At 35.7% G+C, this 18,994-nt stretch overlaps 1 protein-coding gene across 50 annotated transcripts in view; it reads left to right on the plus strand.

Annotated features, from left to right (window-relative positions):
- sorbs1 (sorbin and SH3 domain containing 1) overlaps positions 1 to 18,994 on the plus strand; it is a 103,498-nt gene that overhangs the window by 72,408 nt on the left and 12,096 nt on the right. For 15 of the 50 annotated variants that reach the window (XM_021480839.3, XM_073920815.1, XM_017358968.4 and 12 more), the window contains 9 exons: positions 633 to 682; positions 5,764 to 5,939; positions 13,273 to 13,358; positions 15,509 to 15,673; positions 15,812 to 15,858; positions 15,989 to 16,103; positions 16,448 to 16,573; positions 17,441 to 17,635; positions 18,315 to 18,863. In XM_021480839.3, the coding sequence (XP_021336514.2) occupies positions 633 to 682; positions 5,764 to 5,939; positions 13,273 to 13,358; positions 15,509 to 15,673; positions 15,812 to 15,858; positions 15,989 to 16,103; positions 16,448 to 16,573; positions 17,441 to 17,635; positions 18,315 to 18,863 (1,509 nt within the window). Of the gene's footprint in view, positions 1 to 632; positions 683 to 5,763; positions 5,940 to 9,255; positions 10,570 to 13,272; positions 13,359 to 15,508; positions 15,674 to 15,811; positions 15,859 to 15,988; positions 16,104 to 16,447; positions 16,574 to 17,440; positions 17,636 to 18,314; positions 18,864 to 18,994 lie in introns of all 50 variants that reach the window. The other 35 variants (XM_073920822.1, XM_073920828.1, XM_073920826.1 and 32 more) reach the window with 3 other exon arrangements.

Raw genomic sequence — 18,994 nt, forward strand, 5'->3', positions numbered from 1 at the left:
TGTAATTTGATTATAAGCATTTTAAAGCATAATCCAATGACAAGAATTTATATTTCCTGATTCCTAATTACATAATCCTCATTCAGTTACTACATACATTATGTGAACTTCCTTTGCCATGCTAATAATATCACCCCTGTGATTTTTGTACATCATGTCCGATCTGTCGCTAGTGATACCCTCAATATATGTGTGTAAATCTATTTGAGCGTTCGTCTTGGTCTGCCCATGTAATTTGGCCCGCTTCCTGCACCAGCTGGTTAATTGTCTCTCTGTCTGGCCGGCCAGTAATGAGAGTGACTCAATAGCAGACAAAAGAGAACCTCGGCGAGAGACGGCAGCCGATTGGTGGAAGCACTGACAGCCCCCTCCCAAAATGGGCGCCCCTCACATCCCCTGCTAATCCCACCCCTCACTCCCTGTCGCTTGTTTTCCCCGCTAACTTGCATGCAGGCCAAAATACTTGCTTACTTGTCCACGCTACGCTTCGTCCGGAGGACCTAAGAGTTTCAGAGCTTTGAAGGCAGCAGACGTTCTCAAGCCTGACTGACTAATGCGCCTTCTCCCTTTCCAGCTGCCAGAGAGTCAAGCCTTTGGAGCTATCAATGACTTCTTTGTTTGGTTTGTTGCAGAGTGCCCCCTCTTTCAGCCCCCTGGAAACATCCTCCGACCTACAGCAATAGTAAGTCCATACTCATATGTTTTTTCTCTCTCTCTCCCTCTCACATATGTTCCTCTCCACCATTTTGTGTGTTTGTGTGTGTGTGTCTTGCTCTCCCGCATGTATTCTCAGACAGAGCTGTCACAGGGGCTCTGGAGATTTCCCTCATTTCCTTTTGCTGTTTCCTGAACGACCATTTGCAATGCTGGCTGTCCTGTCGATGTGTTCGTGTGATATATGTGTGTGTGTTCGTGGTCATGGAGAGTGTGATGATTTGTTTTGTTCTAAGACTGGCGGCTGAAAATAAGACCTGGATGTCTTTTTAAGAGAGATAAGGGACCTTGTACCTCCACCCATTCTGTGAGCAGAAATCCCCCAATTCTTAGCGTGCTCCTTTTGAAAGTGAATTTAGTTATTGACAGTTTATCCTGGAGATTTGATATTTAGTGTGATCACACCTTCACAACATTGATGGGATACTGTTATTATGTCTTTACAGTTGAAGACCTGTTTATATAAATAAAAAACCTAGCTTAATTTTTAATTATTTGTGCCTTTTTATAATTTAATATAATTTGCCACCATAAAAACATTTATTAATTTACATTTATTTCTTATGCTAATTATTTTATTACTTTAAAAGTCAATTACACTGAAAAGTAGATATGAAATTGTAACATAATTATAATAATGAATAATAACAAAAGAATAATAACATTATAATAATGGTAACACTTTATTTTGATTGTCCATTTGAGTATTAGTAGACTGTCTGCTTAATATCTGTTGATCCTGCCTAGGGCTGGGCGATATGGGCAAAATATCATATCCCGGTATTTTTAGGAGGAATAACATATACAATATCTATCCGGTATTTTCCCATAAATGGTTAATTGAGAGTTAAAACCTGTATTAAAATGTTATTAAACATTTTTTAGCAAACTATAATTCAAACACATGGGTTTTCCTCCCTGTTTACAAATAAACAGCTGCACAAAATCTTTGATAAATAAAATACTGTACAGGTTTTTCTCCTGCTTAAAACTATTTTACAACATTTCAAATTATATAAAAACCTTGATAAATAAATACAGTACAGTTTTTTTTCCTTTACCACAAAATTATTTTACAATACAAATTATTTTTAATATTGTATTATTTTATAATACAAAAAGTATTTTATGTCTTTGCAAGTACAGGTCAACTTACACTAACCCCATCCCTAACCCCAACCTAACAATCTGCTTATAATCTAATGGTGGATTAGTTGGCGTGTAGATGCAATGTAACTTAAATTTAACAAACGGACCATCAAAATAAAATGTGATAATAAAATAAAATAAAATAAAATAAAATAAATAAATAAATAAATAAATAAATAATAATAATAACAATAATAATAATAATAATAATAATAATAATAATAATAATAATAATAATAATAATAATAATTCAATTATAATATATAAAACCACAAAATAAGAAATTTGTTTTGTATTTTTAATAGGGACGTCTCGATCAGGTTTTTTTGCTCTCAAGTCTGAGTATGAGTGATTTTATGTATCTACTGATAACAAAACCCCAATCTGATACTTCCATAATACATAAAAAAACAATAAAGAGGAGCGAAGAAACAGATCCAGAATGTTCCTTAATTTTTTATTTTGATTCATCTTATTTTAACATTCAACAACTCCGTAAACAAGATCACTTCTGCGAGGTAGCTTGAACCATCAAGTAATAGAGAACATCAATTTTAAATATATACAAATACAAATAGCACAGCAAATTTATATGCCCAAAAGGTATTTAAACAAAAATAAACAAATTAAAGTGCCCCAGTGGGAGACTATTTCTCCCGCATCCGATAATTACGACAACTGATAAACTTCTTAATATCTGATATGCACATTGTAATATATTGTCTTGTTAGGACTAAGAAATGTTCATCAATATTCACTTTACCTGAATATGACTGACAATAAAGGTTTTGGATCATTGCTGTACATTATAATAAAAATGCATTTAACCAATAGCGTCTCTGCTACAAAGTAATGTTATGTCACATGCTTTGCTGTTTATGTGTGAAGTCAAGAAAGAGGTCTAACTCTGTGCCGCCGCATAACTATAGATGTTTTAAAAAATCATGAGAATATATATGTACAGTACATACATATGATATATATATTCGAGTTTTGATCGGGAGGTAACATCCAATTCTGATCGAGTCTGAAACTGCATGATCAAACCCGATTTCCAATCACGTGATCAAATCTGGACATCCCTATTTTTTATTATTTGTCAAACATTGTTACATGGATACTCTAAATAGTGCACTGTGCCTGTGGGTAAAACATTTTGATCTTAACGTCAATATTTGCTAAAAAAAAAAACATCTGAAATATCAAGCAAAGCTTGCCCAACAAAAATACAATCAATTTAATGTCACGTAAGCCTACTTTAAAAGCATTCTTAAGGGGGAAAATATGTGGAATCTGAACATTAAACAAACATATTCATTAGTTAAATCAGTTTAACATTTTCCCCTGTTTCTTTCGCCAAAAATTGAACGGTAAAACATACAAATGAGGGAATGAATCTTCAGTGGTATTTTCATTTCTCTTTACAATCTACCGCAAATGCTTTCAGCCTAGCAGACTTCTCAGTGGTACGAAGATATTTTTAATGTTTGGATGTGGAGTTTATTGTTTTATCAAAAGCCACATGGTTCAGTTATAAACCAGGAGGCCAACTAATGTTCAGCCAAAACACTAAACCAAAAATATGCTCTCATGACTTGAGGAATGTCTGAGAGACAAACCCAAAGTAAGTGTATAACCCTGAGAGAAACATAGTTCTGCTTTATGGCAAGCAGATCCTGGAGCCGAACAGCATGAGAACACTTTGCTCAGCTTTAGTAATGGTCAGATAAATCTGGTAAGACCATCAGTTGTCAGGCAGCTGCTCAGGTTCGTGAGTTTGGAGCCAGCGGGGTCTGGAATGACGTGAGCTCACCTCACACCGCTCCGCCGGAAAGCATCCCATACATCCCAGGAGTGATGTCATTCATCTACGCTTTATTACATGTACAGTGTGGTGGAATAATCCATAAAGAACAGCGTCTTGTACACACACGCCTTTTTTAGTTGTTGAATAATGGCTGTTTTATTGTTTCCAAATGTGAAAAGGTAGGAAAGTATGCTAATGCGCATGTTAGGTAGTAACTTTTAATATGATTCCATGTGAATCAGACCGGCTGATGTATAGGAGTATTGTCTGCACATGTTTGCCATGGTTAAAATTCCCTCCAAAATGACTTGTGAGTTATTTTTGTTAACCAGTAACTTTAAGTTATGTTGGACAGTTTTTCCAGTCTTGTTTTGACGATTTATTCAGACAGTGGAATTAAGAAATAATAAAAAAAAGTTGCAAAAGTTTGTGATCCCACTGAAGAACCATTTTGGTTCCTCAAAGAATGTTTTAGAGAACGATAAGAAACATGCTTTTCTTAGCAAAAATAACTTAATAACAATCTAAAGAATCTTATTTTATCAAAGTTTGTTTGTTAAATGTTCTTCAAGGAAACAGCAATACCTTTATTTTTAAAGTTTAGACTCGTTTGAAACAACTAGCACTGTAATCTGAGCTGTTATTAACATAGCAAGGATTTACTGGACATCATACAGGTCATATTAGTATTTTTATTACACACCGTAAAGTATCATATTGTTAAATAAGCATGACATGCTATCATTTTCCTTATATCAACATACAGCAGCTGTAAAAGTTGTGACTAAAGACTGACTTGAGCTGGTTATATGGGAAGACCTGACAAAAGAAAACTTACTGTAGTTGTGCATCCCTAAATAACTCCTTTATGGCTTCCTGTGAGCACACAGTGAGGAATGGCTACATGTGGAAAGCTTCAGCATGTTTTTTAAAGGATGCCACACAGGCCCCTCAGGAATGTTGTGATAAGGGCCAGAGCAGCTGGTGCTGTCTCATCTATATCAAAGAGCAAACACAGGCTTACTTAAACCCCCCAAGACTAATAAATAATAATAATAATAATAATCCGCAATTGACAGCAAGAACAAACATAGAAGCGTTGTCTTATTGACAAGCAGCTCCTAATTATGTTCAAACAAATTTAAAACGCCAAATGGGATGAATTTATACCTATAATAAATATACATATTTATTATATGTGTGGGTGAGAGGGGGGTGTTTCAATATGATCCAGTTATGATGTGGTTCTGTGACTGAATTATATATATATATATATATATATATATATATATATATATATATATATATATATATATATATATATATATATATATATATATATATATATATATTTTTTTTTTTTTTTTTTTTTTTTTCTTTTTTTTCTTTTTTGGGGTGGGTTTTGGACTACTTTTGTGCTGGAAAGTCTGCTATGTCTGGCAACACTGAACACAGCTGCCAGGAAGTTTCTAGTTAACCTAGTAAGAACTTGATCAGCGGGTTCAGGTGTGTCTAATTGGGGTTGGATCTAAACTCTGCATGACGTCGACCCTCCACGACCGAGTATGGGCATTTCTGATTTTCAATCCCCTGAGATCTTCTTTCATCTTCAGACACAAAATAAAATCATTTTAAATGGAATGTGAGATCTCCCTCATCTTCCATAGACTGGATAGGGCATGAATGTAAATAACTGTCGGAACTTTATATTGGCGAACAAATTTGTTACAGTTTTGCAGAACTTTCATTTTTGGGTGAACAAATCTTTTAAGTTTATTAAAAAATGGAAAAAAATATATATCCACAGTTTGTGAATAAAGATAGTATTAATGATTACAATGATAACAATAAAATATAATAATAATAATAATAATAATAATGTATGATTTGTTCTGCTCTAGTAAATTGGGTTTTTATGTATTATTATTCAACATATTATTGTATATATTATTTGACATATTTTTAGGTATAGAGTTTCTGTACGCATATAATAACAAGCAGTGTCTTTTAATACGACACTGCCCTAGTATTCTGTTCTCTTCAGCCATGTCGTGTGAGGATGATGATTTATGCAAGTCTCTATTTGTGCTCAGCTCATCCTGTAAAGTGAGTGACGGTGAAGCAGAGAAGAAGGACGGCTCGTCCGGCAGCGGGTCGGCAGCTCCAGAATGTGAACGACACATTTACAAGAGCGTCCTGGAGGGCGGCGACATCCCACTGCAGGGCCTGAGAGCGCTAAACAAACGCCACCCCAGCACTTCTTCCAAAGGTACGCTTCCAGTCCGTTCTTTGAGAATCAGTTTCGAGTTTGAAGAAAATCTGGCCTCCTCTTCATCAGCACTTCCCACATTCCTCCCTTCACAGCACCACACAAATAACACAGCTCATTTGTCTTTCTGTGTTTTGTTAAAGCTGGCAATTTTTCACAGTTGACACGTAACAGATGTCCGGTTTGACCTTTAGTCATTCTCTCTGTACCGGTTCAGCTCAGTTGGGCGTCTGGCCGTTTTAGAAGTGGGCTGTGGTGTGGACAGTAGGGAAAGGTTTGGATGGATGTAAAGATTAATATTGGGATCTGATGGCAGAGCAGCCATCAGGGGTGGTCAGGTATGAGCGGGTCAGCTGTCACACTGAGGTCAGGAACAGGAATGCTAGCACATTTGACCTGAGGCGGGTCAGCAGGGGGGAGATGACGACTATATCTGTTAATAGTTAACGTGACCCATATGTTTAGACCGGGACTTTTGTTGACCACTCTGTTCTTTTTTTAAATTGTTGTTTCTGTCTGCTTTGAATTTCCAAGACAACATGTTTCACATGCAGAACATATGATGCACACTTGTGTCTTGTTGTAGAGGCGTCTGTGACATTTTACGAAGTTATTTTTGTGAATCGATATAGATTGTGAAGTTGGATCGCAAAGTAGTGTTATTTTGATACTTGAAGAGTTTTTTTGATTCATTGTAATAATTAATACTGTTTTTATGTTTTCTTCGAGTGCTCCGGTTTCCCCCACAGTGCAAAGCCATGCGGTACAGGTGAATTGGGTAGGCTAAATTGTTTGTAGTGTATGACTGGGAATGAGCGTGTATGGATGTTTCCCAGAGATGGGTTGCAGCTGGAAGGGCATCCGCTGCATAAAACATGTGCTGAATCATTCCGCTCTGTACCCCTTATTAAAAAAGGGACTAAGCCGAAAAGAAAATGTTTTTAAATTCAGTTAAAGGGATCCCAGCACACTTTTTAAAAAAAAAGATGTCTAATAGATGTCTAATCGACGTCTAAACATAGTCGTCTTGGCTTAAACAAGGCTAATCTTGTCCTGTCAGTGAAAATCTAATAGACGTCTAAGAATTGGCCAAAACTAGTCATCAAATAAAGAGATTTTTCATGATTGTTTAGTTCACCCAAAAACTTTCACTATTTATTATCCCTCAAATGTTTTCTAATGAAGCTTTTTAATCCTGTTAAACACTAAAGAAGATTTTTTGGTAACACTTTAGTTCAGGTCACAATTCATGCTATTAATCACTAGCTTATTACCTGCCTATTATTAAGTTATTACTGTTCATTAATAGTTATAAAATATGATCTAATTCTACATCATTAATCCTAGCCAAAACATAAACACAAATACTACCTTACTAACTATTAATGAACGGTTTATTAGTAGCTTATTATGCTAGTAGTGCTAGTTGATGGTTTGTTAATACTGTGAATTGTGACCTAAACTAAAGTGTTACTGATTTTTCTTTAGTAAGAAAAGCTGTAGAAAGCTGAAAACAAACGATCTTTTTTGTTATTTGCAGAAGAAAACCTGAATAATAAAGTTATTCTGAAAATATCTGAATAAATAAAAGGTGAATAAATGATGATGGTATTTTCAGTTTTGTGCGATCTATCTATTTAGGTTTTTTTTTAATTATAGAGATGTGATTTTTGTTATTGTGAACTGACATGACCTGTAGATGTTTTTCAGATGTGATTAATTGGTAATCTAAATAGGTCATCAAGGTGTTGATGTCCTGAAACCAATGTTTTCTATTATATACTCAGGACAACAACAGTTTTAGCCAATGCAAACTTATTCTATGGTGTAAAAATACTTAGCTATAAAGTAAATATGCATTTTTTTATCATTACTACAATAAAGCCACAGAAGCAGACTCGCAACATAGATGTTAGTCTCGCTTTGCAAAGAGTGCCTCTTTTGCAGAGCTGTTTTGAATGGGATGTCATGACAATATTGGTCTCAAGACATTGACCACTTTGTGCATTTTCATTAATAAACTGTAAATAAATATTACAGTTCTGTTTGTAATTCCTGAGGATAGCTGGTGCTTACTTCACAGCACACTAGGGGCTCTTTTGGTGAGAAATCCCAAGACTTATGGAGCACTCTAGTTGTGCTAACATTGGCTTATGGGCAATTGGGGAGTATGTGTCTGTCTTGGATCAGTTTTAGGGAGTTTTTTTGAGGTTAAAGGGTAAAATATTGGCTCATTTAGATACATTTTCACAATAGGAAACTTAAATGGAAATGTATAGTAAATGCTACATGCACTTTCATGTTTCTTCAATGCATAAAAAGGTTACTGAGTTGGTGACATGCAGGAAGTATCATGGAAGTATAGTAACATTTCATGTCAATGTAAGTTAAAGCAAAATGTTACTTTTCTTGATTTTTCTATACCACTACTTATGGGCCAGAGTAAGATCCATTATATAAACTACATTCACCTTGCAGACTTAAACTTATTACAACATGCACCATTTGATAAAACGATTTCAGTCTGAGTCAGTTCCATAAATTATTTCAAACAGCCTTTCTTTTACATGCTGTTCTTTTGAGAGTAAGTAATGTTTATTTTGCATTCCATGTGTTCCTTTTTATGTTCAGTTTTTTATTTTATATTTATCTAATATATATTAAGTTGAAATATTGTTGTAGCTTGTGTTTTTATATTAATATGAAATTTAGAATGAATGTTTAGTTTCTCTTAATAAGGTAAACACCAGATGTACTGACGCAATGTCCCCCCAAACCTGTTAATCATGAACCCCACCAAACAGTTGACTTTTTGGTTCATCAGGTAGCCAACTGTCAAGAAAAGGTCAGATTTGTAGATTCAGTTCACATGGTTAAAAGTAAAGCTGTTGTTTATCAGGATATGCAGCTATGCTTATGTTAAGTTAGGGTAAATCAAAACTGATTGATGTGAAAATCTATGATATGGCTGTGTGGTGGGGCTTGCACTTAACTTGGTTGAAAAAAAGTACTGCCCTCAAGCTTCACTAGGATTGAGAGTTGAAATTCGATTCTGATTCTGGAACAAAATATGTAAGGTCAGGAATCAGATTTTATTCTAAAATGAAAACTTCAGAATCAGAATTGACATAATTATATTAATACCCAACCCTAGACTTTGCATAGATGAACTCAGAGTTGACCCTCTGACCAGACTTAACTTGGAGTATTGTCATGCTTCTTACAATATTTGCCAGAGTAATATTGTGTTTGTACTTGTTGCAAATCTAATCTAATCTAATGCACTGTTTGTTCTGTTACCCTGCATGCCTGCCAGTGGATTATAAAGGTGGGAATGGCTGTATGATTTCACCCTGCTCTTCTGTAACCGCTCACTCAGTTCTTGCCACTAATGCACTAGCTTCTCAATATAAGACTAAAAAGTCCTTGTCTGCCACCAAAGCCTGCATTCCTCAAATCCTTCCCTCCAAGTTCAAGCCCAAGCTATCAAACTCTACCGATGAGAACCTGGAAAGACGGTCCGAGTCGGCACAGCAACAACGCCCCAAAGCACACAGCTGTGAGGATCTGCATCACCAGCCCTGCAGCTCTCAAAATGGAGATACGACAGATGCCGACCACAGGGTAAATTCAGTCTGCAAGGGCGACGGTTCACCCGAGAGCAGGAACCTTCATAAAAATGGACCCGCTGTGGGATCTGTAAGGAGCACACCTGAGTTCTCCACCCTCTATCGAAACATGCACAACATTCAGAGGCCGAGTTCCCTGGGCTCCAGCCCCCACGGTAGTGTCCGCTGCCTGGCTTCCTTTTTCGAGAAGCCGGGGGATGACATTACCCTGGAGAGGCCTGAGTTGATCCCCCGGGATGCCGTCACCTTTCGGGTGATGGAGTTTGAACGTATTATTCAGCGGTCAAACTCTACACCCACTCGCTCTGCCTCAATGCCCATTCTCCCCAGTAACCCAAGTCCTTCCCACAGTCCTGCACCAACCTGCTTCCTCCAGTCCGCTCTGTCAGCTGAGACTCTAGTCATGCCAGGGCCTTCACACACTGAGGACTGTCTAGCCATGAATACAGAGTCTCAATTCCCTAAAGAGGAGCCTTCAATATCAGACGAGTGCCTGAACACTTCAAGAACTGACTTACCTTCAGAAATCGAGGGCACAACAGAGCAAAAAAACTGTTGCGGTCATGATCCTGCCAAAGAGACAAGCACTGGTGGTTCCTCTGAACCCACAGGCCACCATCACCACGATCACTTCCCCTTCCACACTAAACAAAGCAAGTGTAAAGGCACCTGCCCGGCTTCCTACACTCGGTTCACCACAATCCTCAGGCATGAGCGGCAACAGGCCAACACCCTGCAGGAGAAGAGATGCGCTCCTCCAAGGAACTTGCTCTTGATGGGACCTGCCCCGTTCTCCTTACGCAAGTCCCTAAACAGTCAACAGGCCAAAAAGACTTGCGCTCTTTCCGCCATGAAGCCCAAGCCTGTGATCCCCCAGCGCCTGTCCTCTTTGGAGGTTCTGGAGAGGCTCAGTAATGGAGAAAGCTCTCCCTGTGAGGGCTGCAACTCAGATGACCTCATGGATGTGGAGGGCTCAGAAGCCAGTAAAGATCACTCTGAAGGTGGCTATACTGAGAGTGTCATGAGTGTCAGATTGCCCACACTCATGTTCTATGGGCATGACTATGTCTGTGATCACTCATCTTCCTCCAGCCTCTCTCTTTCTTTCTCTCCTGTCTGCTCTTCTGTCATCACTGAGTGACTTTAATTTTTTCATTTCTACCGTGTGCATTGTGTAGCCGACTTTGTGTGGTTTGCAACCAGATCGGCATATTTTTGTTTTGTTGTGTAAAAGTGTGTCATGTCATTTTTTAAATCATATTCCCATGTCAGCCATTTAGTAGTACTTTTTTAGTGCCTTTGTAATACATTGCCTAGAATTTGTCACCAAACTATGACCAGATGTAAACATAAAACTGCAGCAAGGTAACATCCAAGATAGAGTGCAATATTGACTTACATTGATAGAAGAATTGTTTTTTCCAAAGAGATTCTTCTAGTTTAATGATTTTTAAAAATACTGAATTGTGAATAAAATTCCAAAACATCATCGTACTTAACTGCAAGTTGTCTTGTTAATAGTCTGGTAACACGTTACAAATAAGGTTTCCTTGGTTAATGTATTAACATATATGAACAAAAAACGAAAAATATAGTACTTGTTCATCTTTGTTAGCAAAAATCAACCAGAATGTAGTTGTTCAACTCACAGTGCATTATCTAGTGTTAACAAGCACAACTTTGGATTTTGATAATGCATAGTAAATGTTGAGTGAAGTTTATTTATAAATTAATTTCGAAAGAATGAATTGCTTATAATTGGTCTGGCATTAGCGTATTCATGATTCACCAACCAGAAGATTCCTAAGTCACCATAAATAACTTAGGTTCCATACCACAGTAATCTTCAGTTTGAAGATCTGCTTCCTTCTAGTCTGTCTGTTTATCTCAAGCAGGCGAGGAGGAGACGGAGGCACTATGACAAGCACAAGGGAACGGTGGGCGAGGAGAACTAGCATTAAAGGCACAGGCCACAAAAACAGCTACAATGTGTTCAAAGCAGAAAATCCCAACCTTTTAAAAAGTATAACAAATAGTCTGATGGGTGTTTTGAGCTGAAACTTTACAGACACATTCTGGAGAGATAAAAGACTTATCTTAAATCCTAACAAGGCGTAAAATAGGTGCCCTTTAAGTTAATTTGACTAATCCAAACAGCACCATAAACATGCTCTTAGTATCTCTTCATAGCAATTCTTAATTGTTCATTAGCTACTACAGCAGGGGAGTTCTCGAGATCTACCTGAGCTCAAATTCCCCTCCTGCCCAGAAAATGGGACAAAGCTGGATCCAAGCAAATCCCCCAAGCTGGAGGATCTTATGAGCTCAGGGCTCTCTTCCTGGGACAGCATGTCAAACATCCTTTATAATCAATCTTCAGCTAAATGTGAACTCTTGAAACTATGCTTAATAAATGCTGTATTAGGATTGTTTGTTAATAGTTCATGCTATTAAATACAGTAAATAATATTAATTTATGAAATCTTATTTTAATCTGTGATCAATGCTCTATATTGAATCGTAAATGGTGGTATAATTCAAACTATTGATTCAGTGTCAATTTTAAAGCTTTACTCAGTTCACTAATTGTTTTTCACCTTTTGGCTTATTTTAAACCTGTAAATATTTTTTAACCTGTAACATACTTTTTTAATAGACCATATAATGAAAGCCAACATTGTTTGGTTACTAGAATCGTTCAAAATATCTTTGTTTCACTGCAGAAAGAAAGTCATACAGGTTTGGTACAATTTGTTTGACTAAGTATGCCAGAATTGTAGATAACTTGTGACTGCACTCTATTCTGTGGATATAACCACTCATGTCACTGTTCAGTGATATAATCCTTATCAGTCTCCACTGTACACCATTGTTTCAGACGTTTTTACTACTGTACATTACCAGAAATTCTGCTTTCATGCTTCCTGTGAATAGTGATAAGAGTTGGAAACTGTGAGGAATTTTGGCCCATAATTCACTGACTTGCTACAGGAGCTTCTTGTCAGTATGAGAAAAAAGTTTAGGCATCCCATGTTAATATAAACAGATGCAATATGAACATTAAACAGACATTTATCACTGTTTCATGCACACAGAAAAGCCTGGCAAATTAGTAGCTTACAGTTTCACAGATCTGATTTGAAAGGAAAAGACAAATAATTGTAATTGTACCATGTTTTTACTCCGTTTGAGGGTCAGGACCAGTGCACTAAAATGGCGATTATGTTGTTTTATTCATTTATTTTAATTTTGTGTTTGTCTCACTTCTGTTTTCAAAACTGCATTATACATAATACATTAGACATTTTTGAAAGGAATGTCAGAATGTTGTGTATTGTTGTACAGTTTTTCACGATGTTACATTTTGATGCATGCAGTTTTTATTTTGAAAAACCATGGCTTATACTTATCCTGCAGATCTCAAAATGCTTAAATGCATAAACATTCCAATTCTAATCTGTAATATGTGTAAGCCATTGTACATTTGTGTAATTTTGTTTTTTAAATCTTTTGTGGTAGTTGTGTTCTTCAGAGTGTCTATATCATTCCCATTGACTCTTCCAATGCACTTTGTAAATAGAAAATTTCAGATGTATGATGTGTTGTGCAAATTCTCAGCCAAAGCTGTTTTAATTAAATTTCTTTATGCGGTTTTGCTGATCTTAGCTACAAAGGGTGACTCATGCTTTTTTCCCCTCTAACAGACTCAGACTCTTCACATCCATTAAGCCAAGGAGATCATGGAGAAAGCACAGATGAGGCTGTCCGGAAACGCCACGGAGATAAAGAGGTGCCATTTATTTTGACATTTGCTTCTTGCTGCAAACAGATTATTTTCCTAATCAGCATGTTTATGTTGTTTTCCAGGACCAACATGTAAACATCCTTGTCTAATGTAACACAATATAAACATTCTCAAGTTTATTTGAGATCATTGATAGCGAGAATATCTTGAAATAAGGATTTTAAATGATCATTAAATTTAAATTGAAATGATTAATAAATTAATAAATTAATCAAATGCAAGTAATTTCAATTTTATTTGTTTTTAAGCATTTTTTGTTGTTTTAACCATCCCAAAATTATTTGAAGAATGTTATGTTTCAGCTTGCCTGTATTTATCAGATTGATTAGGTATGGCTTTGAGTAAAATGTTAATATTTTTGCTAATGAATATTAACATTATTTAAATATACATTTTCTTAAATAAATGTTTATATTTATCAAATGTGAATTAAAATATTAATATAAATTGAATGTTTAATTATAAATAAAAATAAATTGAATAAACACAATAAACTAAATTATTAATTAAAATAAGTAAAAAAAACATTGATATTAATTAAATGCTATTTAATAATATTGCTTCCAAATTAAAAGAAAAATATGGGCAGTTATTGCAGGTATTGCTTGGAGAGCTAAAATTTGTCAGAATTGTTTTTATTTGTTGTAATTGAAAGTCAGGATTATTTCACCAAAGAATTATTTAACTCTTCAGAAATTAAAACATTAGCATTGCCTTGTGTATATATTAATATGAATCTGTCTGAAAACATGGTACTTTTATTAAATTTACATAAATAAATAATAAAAATAAAAAGCTCTAAATTACAACTTTTTTAATTGGGAAGAAATGTCAGAGTAATAAATAAAATAAAAATCCTAGTTTACGCAAAAACATAAATCAACTGAATTAACTGAGAGAAACTAAGCATTTTTAAATGGCCTTGACACACACACACACACACACACACACACACACACACACACACACACACACACTTGTACATATATATTTATAGGGACTTCTCAAAGATATAAAAATGTTTGTAATGTACTGAACCCTATCCCTAAACATAATCCTCATGGGAAACAATCAGCATTTTTACATTTTCAAAATACTTCATTCTGTGAGCATATATCACAGTATATATATATATATATATATATATATATATATATATATATATATATATATATATATATATATATATATATATATATATATATATATATATATATATATATATATATGTATGTATGTATGTATGTATGTATGTATGTATGTATGTATGTGTATATATATATATATATATATATATATATATATATATGTATGTATGTATGTATGTATGTATGTATATATATATATATATATATATATATATATATATATATATATATATATATATATATATATATATATATAAATATATATATATATATATATATATATATATATATATATATATATATATATATATACACACACACACAAAGACAGCTGTGTTTTTCTTTTTTTTTTTTAAATATGTCCCAAATGATGTTTACCAGATTCAGGAAATTTTCACAGTATGTTTAAAAATATTTTTCCGTCTGGAGAATGTCTTATTTGTTTTATTTCGGCTAGAATAAAAGCAGTTTAAAATTTTTTAAAAGCAATTTTAAGGTCAGATTTATTAGCCCCTTTAAGCTAATTTTATTTTAATAGTCTACAGAACAAACCATTGTTTTACAGTAACTTGCCTAATTACCCTAACCTGTCTAGTTAATCTAAATAACCAATTAATAAATAATCTATTATGAAATAAATCTGTTATTAGAAATTAGTTATTAAAACTATTATGTTTAGATATGTGTTGAAAAAATAGTCTTTCCGTTAATCAGAAATTGGGGGAAAAATAAACAGCGAATAATTTAGGGAGGCTGATAATTCAGGGGGCTAATAATTCTGACTTCAACTGTATGAGCTGTTTTTATATGGACCTAAAAATATCTTCACAAGGTCAAAATGTTCAGGAGTAGCTAGCTTTTTCCCAAAAACTCCATAACACAATTGCTCATACGGTGGATTGCCAGATTGTAGAATGGGTTACATGTTTTATTGAGACTTATTTTGCCTGATTAAATGTCTAAATTAATATCGTGTTTCTTTTAAAGAAAATTCTGGAAGAGCAGAGACGGCTGAAGCGAGAGCAGGAAGAGGCAGATACAGCTGCTCGGAGACACGCTGGGCTGGTTGTGACTCATCAACAGTTCATTACTAATGACCGTTTTGGCGACCTGCTGGTTATTAATGAGAAGGAGAAGAGAAAAACCATAGAGGTGATGAATGTTCTCTCTTGTTATGCTTCAAATGCTCATGCTGGATGATGACAGTCTTTATATACGGCACAGACAGTTGCTCTGCAAAACAGATGCAGTGCTACAGAAATGATGCTAATAGCCTCTTTTGGTCTACAGAGGACTCCTGCTCTGGCACGATTTGACTTCAGAGCAGAAAGTTTAAAGTAAGCATGTTTCTCAATTCAGATCTGAGAATGCTAATAAGATCCTCTTGCATCTTTGTTATTGTAACAGCAAATCAAATTTGAAATACCACACTACTGATTGAATTACATTTTGCTGCTCTTTTATTAGGGAACTTCCATTTCAGAAGGGAGATATAGTATACATCTATCGGCAGGTCGATCAGAACTGGTTTGAAGGAGAGCATCATGGGAGAGTTGGGATTTTTCCACGGAGTTATGTTGAGGTACTTTATATCCTTAACTAATATGTTTTGTATGCTTTCAGATTTGCAGTACCCTTATGTAAAGCAATACTTTTATAATAATAGTATAATATAAATTAAAAATTATATATATTAATAGTCAAATGCTTTACTACAAATATTTTTTGTAGTTAACTACCATACAAATTAAGAAAGTACAGGGTTAGGTTTTACAACACTAACCATAGTTTAACCATAAGTTAATAAGGCTGTGTGTCATACAAATTGTGATCAATACACCAAAAAATTGTCACTACACTTTTAATATAATATTGTATTACTATTTTTAATCATAGTCAATATACTATGTTATTTTATTTCTTCAGCTGGTGCCCCCAACAGAAAAAGCTCAGCCCAAAAAGTGTGCTCCGGTCCAGGTGTTGGAATATGGAGAGGCTCTTGCTCGTTTCAATTTCACCGGCGACACTGCTGTTGAAATGTCTTTTAGAAAGGTATTAAACTTTTTCAACAATTTTACCAAGCTTGCTGTTTAACCCAGGGGTCAGCAATCTTAACTCTACATGCTATCATTGATTTGAGCTGAAGAGCTCATTATATTTATTGTTTAATTTACTTTTAGTCATTTTAATTTAGTTTAGTAACATTTAGAAACTACCTTTTGAAGTCATGAACTCTTTATTTGTGAAGCCAAATGCACGAAACAAGCTGAACTGAAAGGTTTTGGAGACTTTTTATAAAAGAAAACGAAAAAAGAAGTAACATATTACATTTAAACATTTAAAAATATCTAAACATCCAGAACAGAGTTGCCACCAGGCAGTTAAACTAAAGGTTTAAATATTGAGATGTGGTGATTTAGCAATTGTGCATGAGGATGATTATTTTAAATAGTACATTTAATCAAAATTCTGTAGTAATGTGAAATGTTGTTGCTGTTTAAGATGTTTTCTAATTGAAATTTGTGGGACTTCTTTCGTTGAGGATCTTTACTCACTGCCATTTAGAAATCATTCTTCAATTTTGATTTGCAGCTCAAATTTGAAGTTGATTTTACCAAAATTTAGTTTTTGGTCACTTTATTTTAGGGTGTAATTCTCGCTATTTACCAAACATAATCTATTACTTTAATTCAATAAACACTCCATTTGCTACTCATTAATAGTTAATTAATAGTTATTATCCTTAATAGCAACCAAAAATAGTAGTTGGGTTTAGATATCATTGGGTGTGATTAGGCATGAAAGAAAGAAAGAAAGAAAGAAAGTAAGAAAGAAAGAAAGAAAGAAAGAAAGAAAGAAAGAATGTGTGATGTTTGCAGATCTGCATGAACTACTTCAAAATCTTTCATCTTTCTTTAGGGGGAGCGTATAACACTAATTCGCAGAGTAGATGAGAACTGGTATGAAGGCAAGATTTCTGGCACAAACCGGCAGGGTATCTTTCCAGTCACCTACATAGAGGTGCACAAGAGGCCCCGAGTGAAAAACGGAGTGGACTATCCTGATGCCCCTATAAGCTATTCACCTCATCGCAGCACTAACGCTTCTCCACAGGTAAAAACACTTAAGAAATACAGAGCCCTCGTATCATCTCCTTTCAACTTTCAGTTTTCATTTTCCCTATTGTTTGTTTTAGAGATGCACCGATCTTGATTTTTTTTATGACCAATTCAGATTGCCGAATTGCTTTTTTAATCGGAATTATGCAAGCAAATTGATCAATTTATTTTTATCTTGGATTACATTTATAATAGTTTAAATACAATGAAAAACATAATAATCTAACAAACCTGTACAAAGCAAAAACAGAACACAGGCTAGAATAGAAATGCAAATCCAATCTCTGCCTGTAGGTGGTGCTTATGGAGAAGCAGTAAAAACTCCAGCTGCACTGGAGTATAGTGCAGTAGAGAATAAGTATCATACAGGACAGATGAGTATATCTGTTGGTACATCTATGCACAATCTCTGCCTCTTTTAATGTTCTGTCTACTATAAACCATGCTCCAATATACTATAAAATCATTGCAGTGCAGTTTGCAACAGAAATACAAAAACATTCATCAGTTAGGGATCACAGTTTGTAAACAAAACAACAGCAAACATCTGAACCTGATTTTTATCCAGTAGATCGGTGCATCTCTAGTTTGCATTGATTTTTTTCACCATTTCTCCTTTTCCCTTTCCTCCTTCCTCTTCTTTCTTCTCATTCCTCCTGACGTCCTCCAAAAAGCCCATTCGTAATCGTCTCACCACGTCCCCTCTCCCTCTGCCCCGCTCCCCTCGCCGCTCCATTTCCCCTGAGGTCCATGCCATCTCCAATGAGTGGATCTCTCTGACTGTGGGTGGGGTGAGCAGCAGCCCTCCGGCTGCGCCAACTCCACCCCTGCCACCCCTGCCAACCAACTCCTACCGCCTTGGCGAATATCTGCCCCCGTCTATGTCAGCCAGTCCTGTGCCTCCCATCAGCGGCAGCCCCTACTGTGTCTCCCCAATGGCTTCCCCCTCCACGTCTCCTTTACCGCCACCCTATCCACCCCGTCCCTGCTCAGCCACCCCGTTCCTCACATTCACTCCACCTCAAGGCGAGGACTTCCTTCTTTCTCCACCCTCCCCCCGTCTGTCCCGCAGCCTGAGCCCCTGTGGTGGTGCTGGGCTTGAGGGTTGGCTCTCTGGGGCAAACAAGCTGGATCAGGAGTTTCAGGAAGGGGAAGGGGCTGAAATAGACAGGGTTGGAAGCCTCCGCAAGGCTCCTTACAGCAGGAACAATAGTCCAGCAGAGGTATCTTCTGCATGGTGTGCTGTGTTTGTTCAGGGTGCCATCATGTGGTGCTCAAGTGCAAGGGCGGATGCTGTTTTACACTGGCACACGTTGCAGATCTAATAGGGTGAATTAGGGAATGATGTGGTTGT

The sequence above is a fragment of the Danio rerio genome, chromosome 13 (genome assembly GCF_049306965.1).
Source record: "Danio rerio strain Tuebingen ecotype United States chromosome 13, GRCz12tu, whole genome shotgun sequence".
In the NCBI taxonomy this organism is placed as follows: Eukaryota; Metazoa; Chordata; class Actinopteri; order Cypriniformes; family Danionidae; genus Danio; species Danio rerio.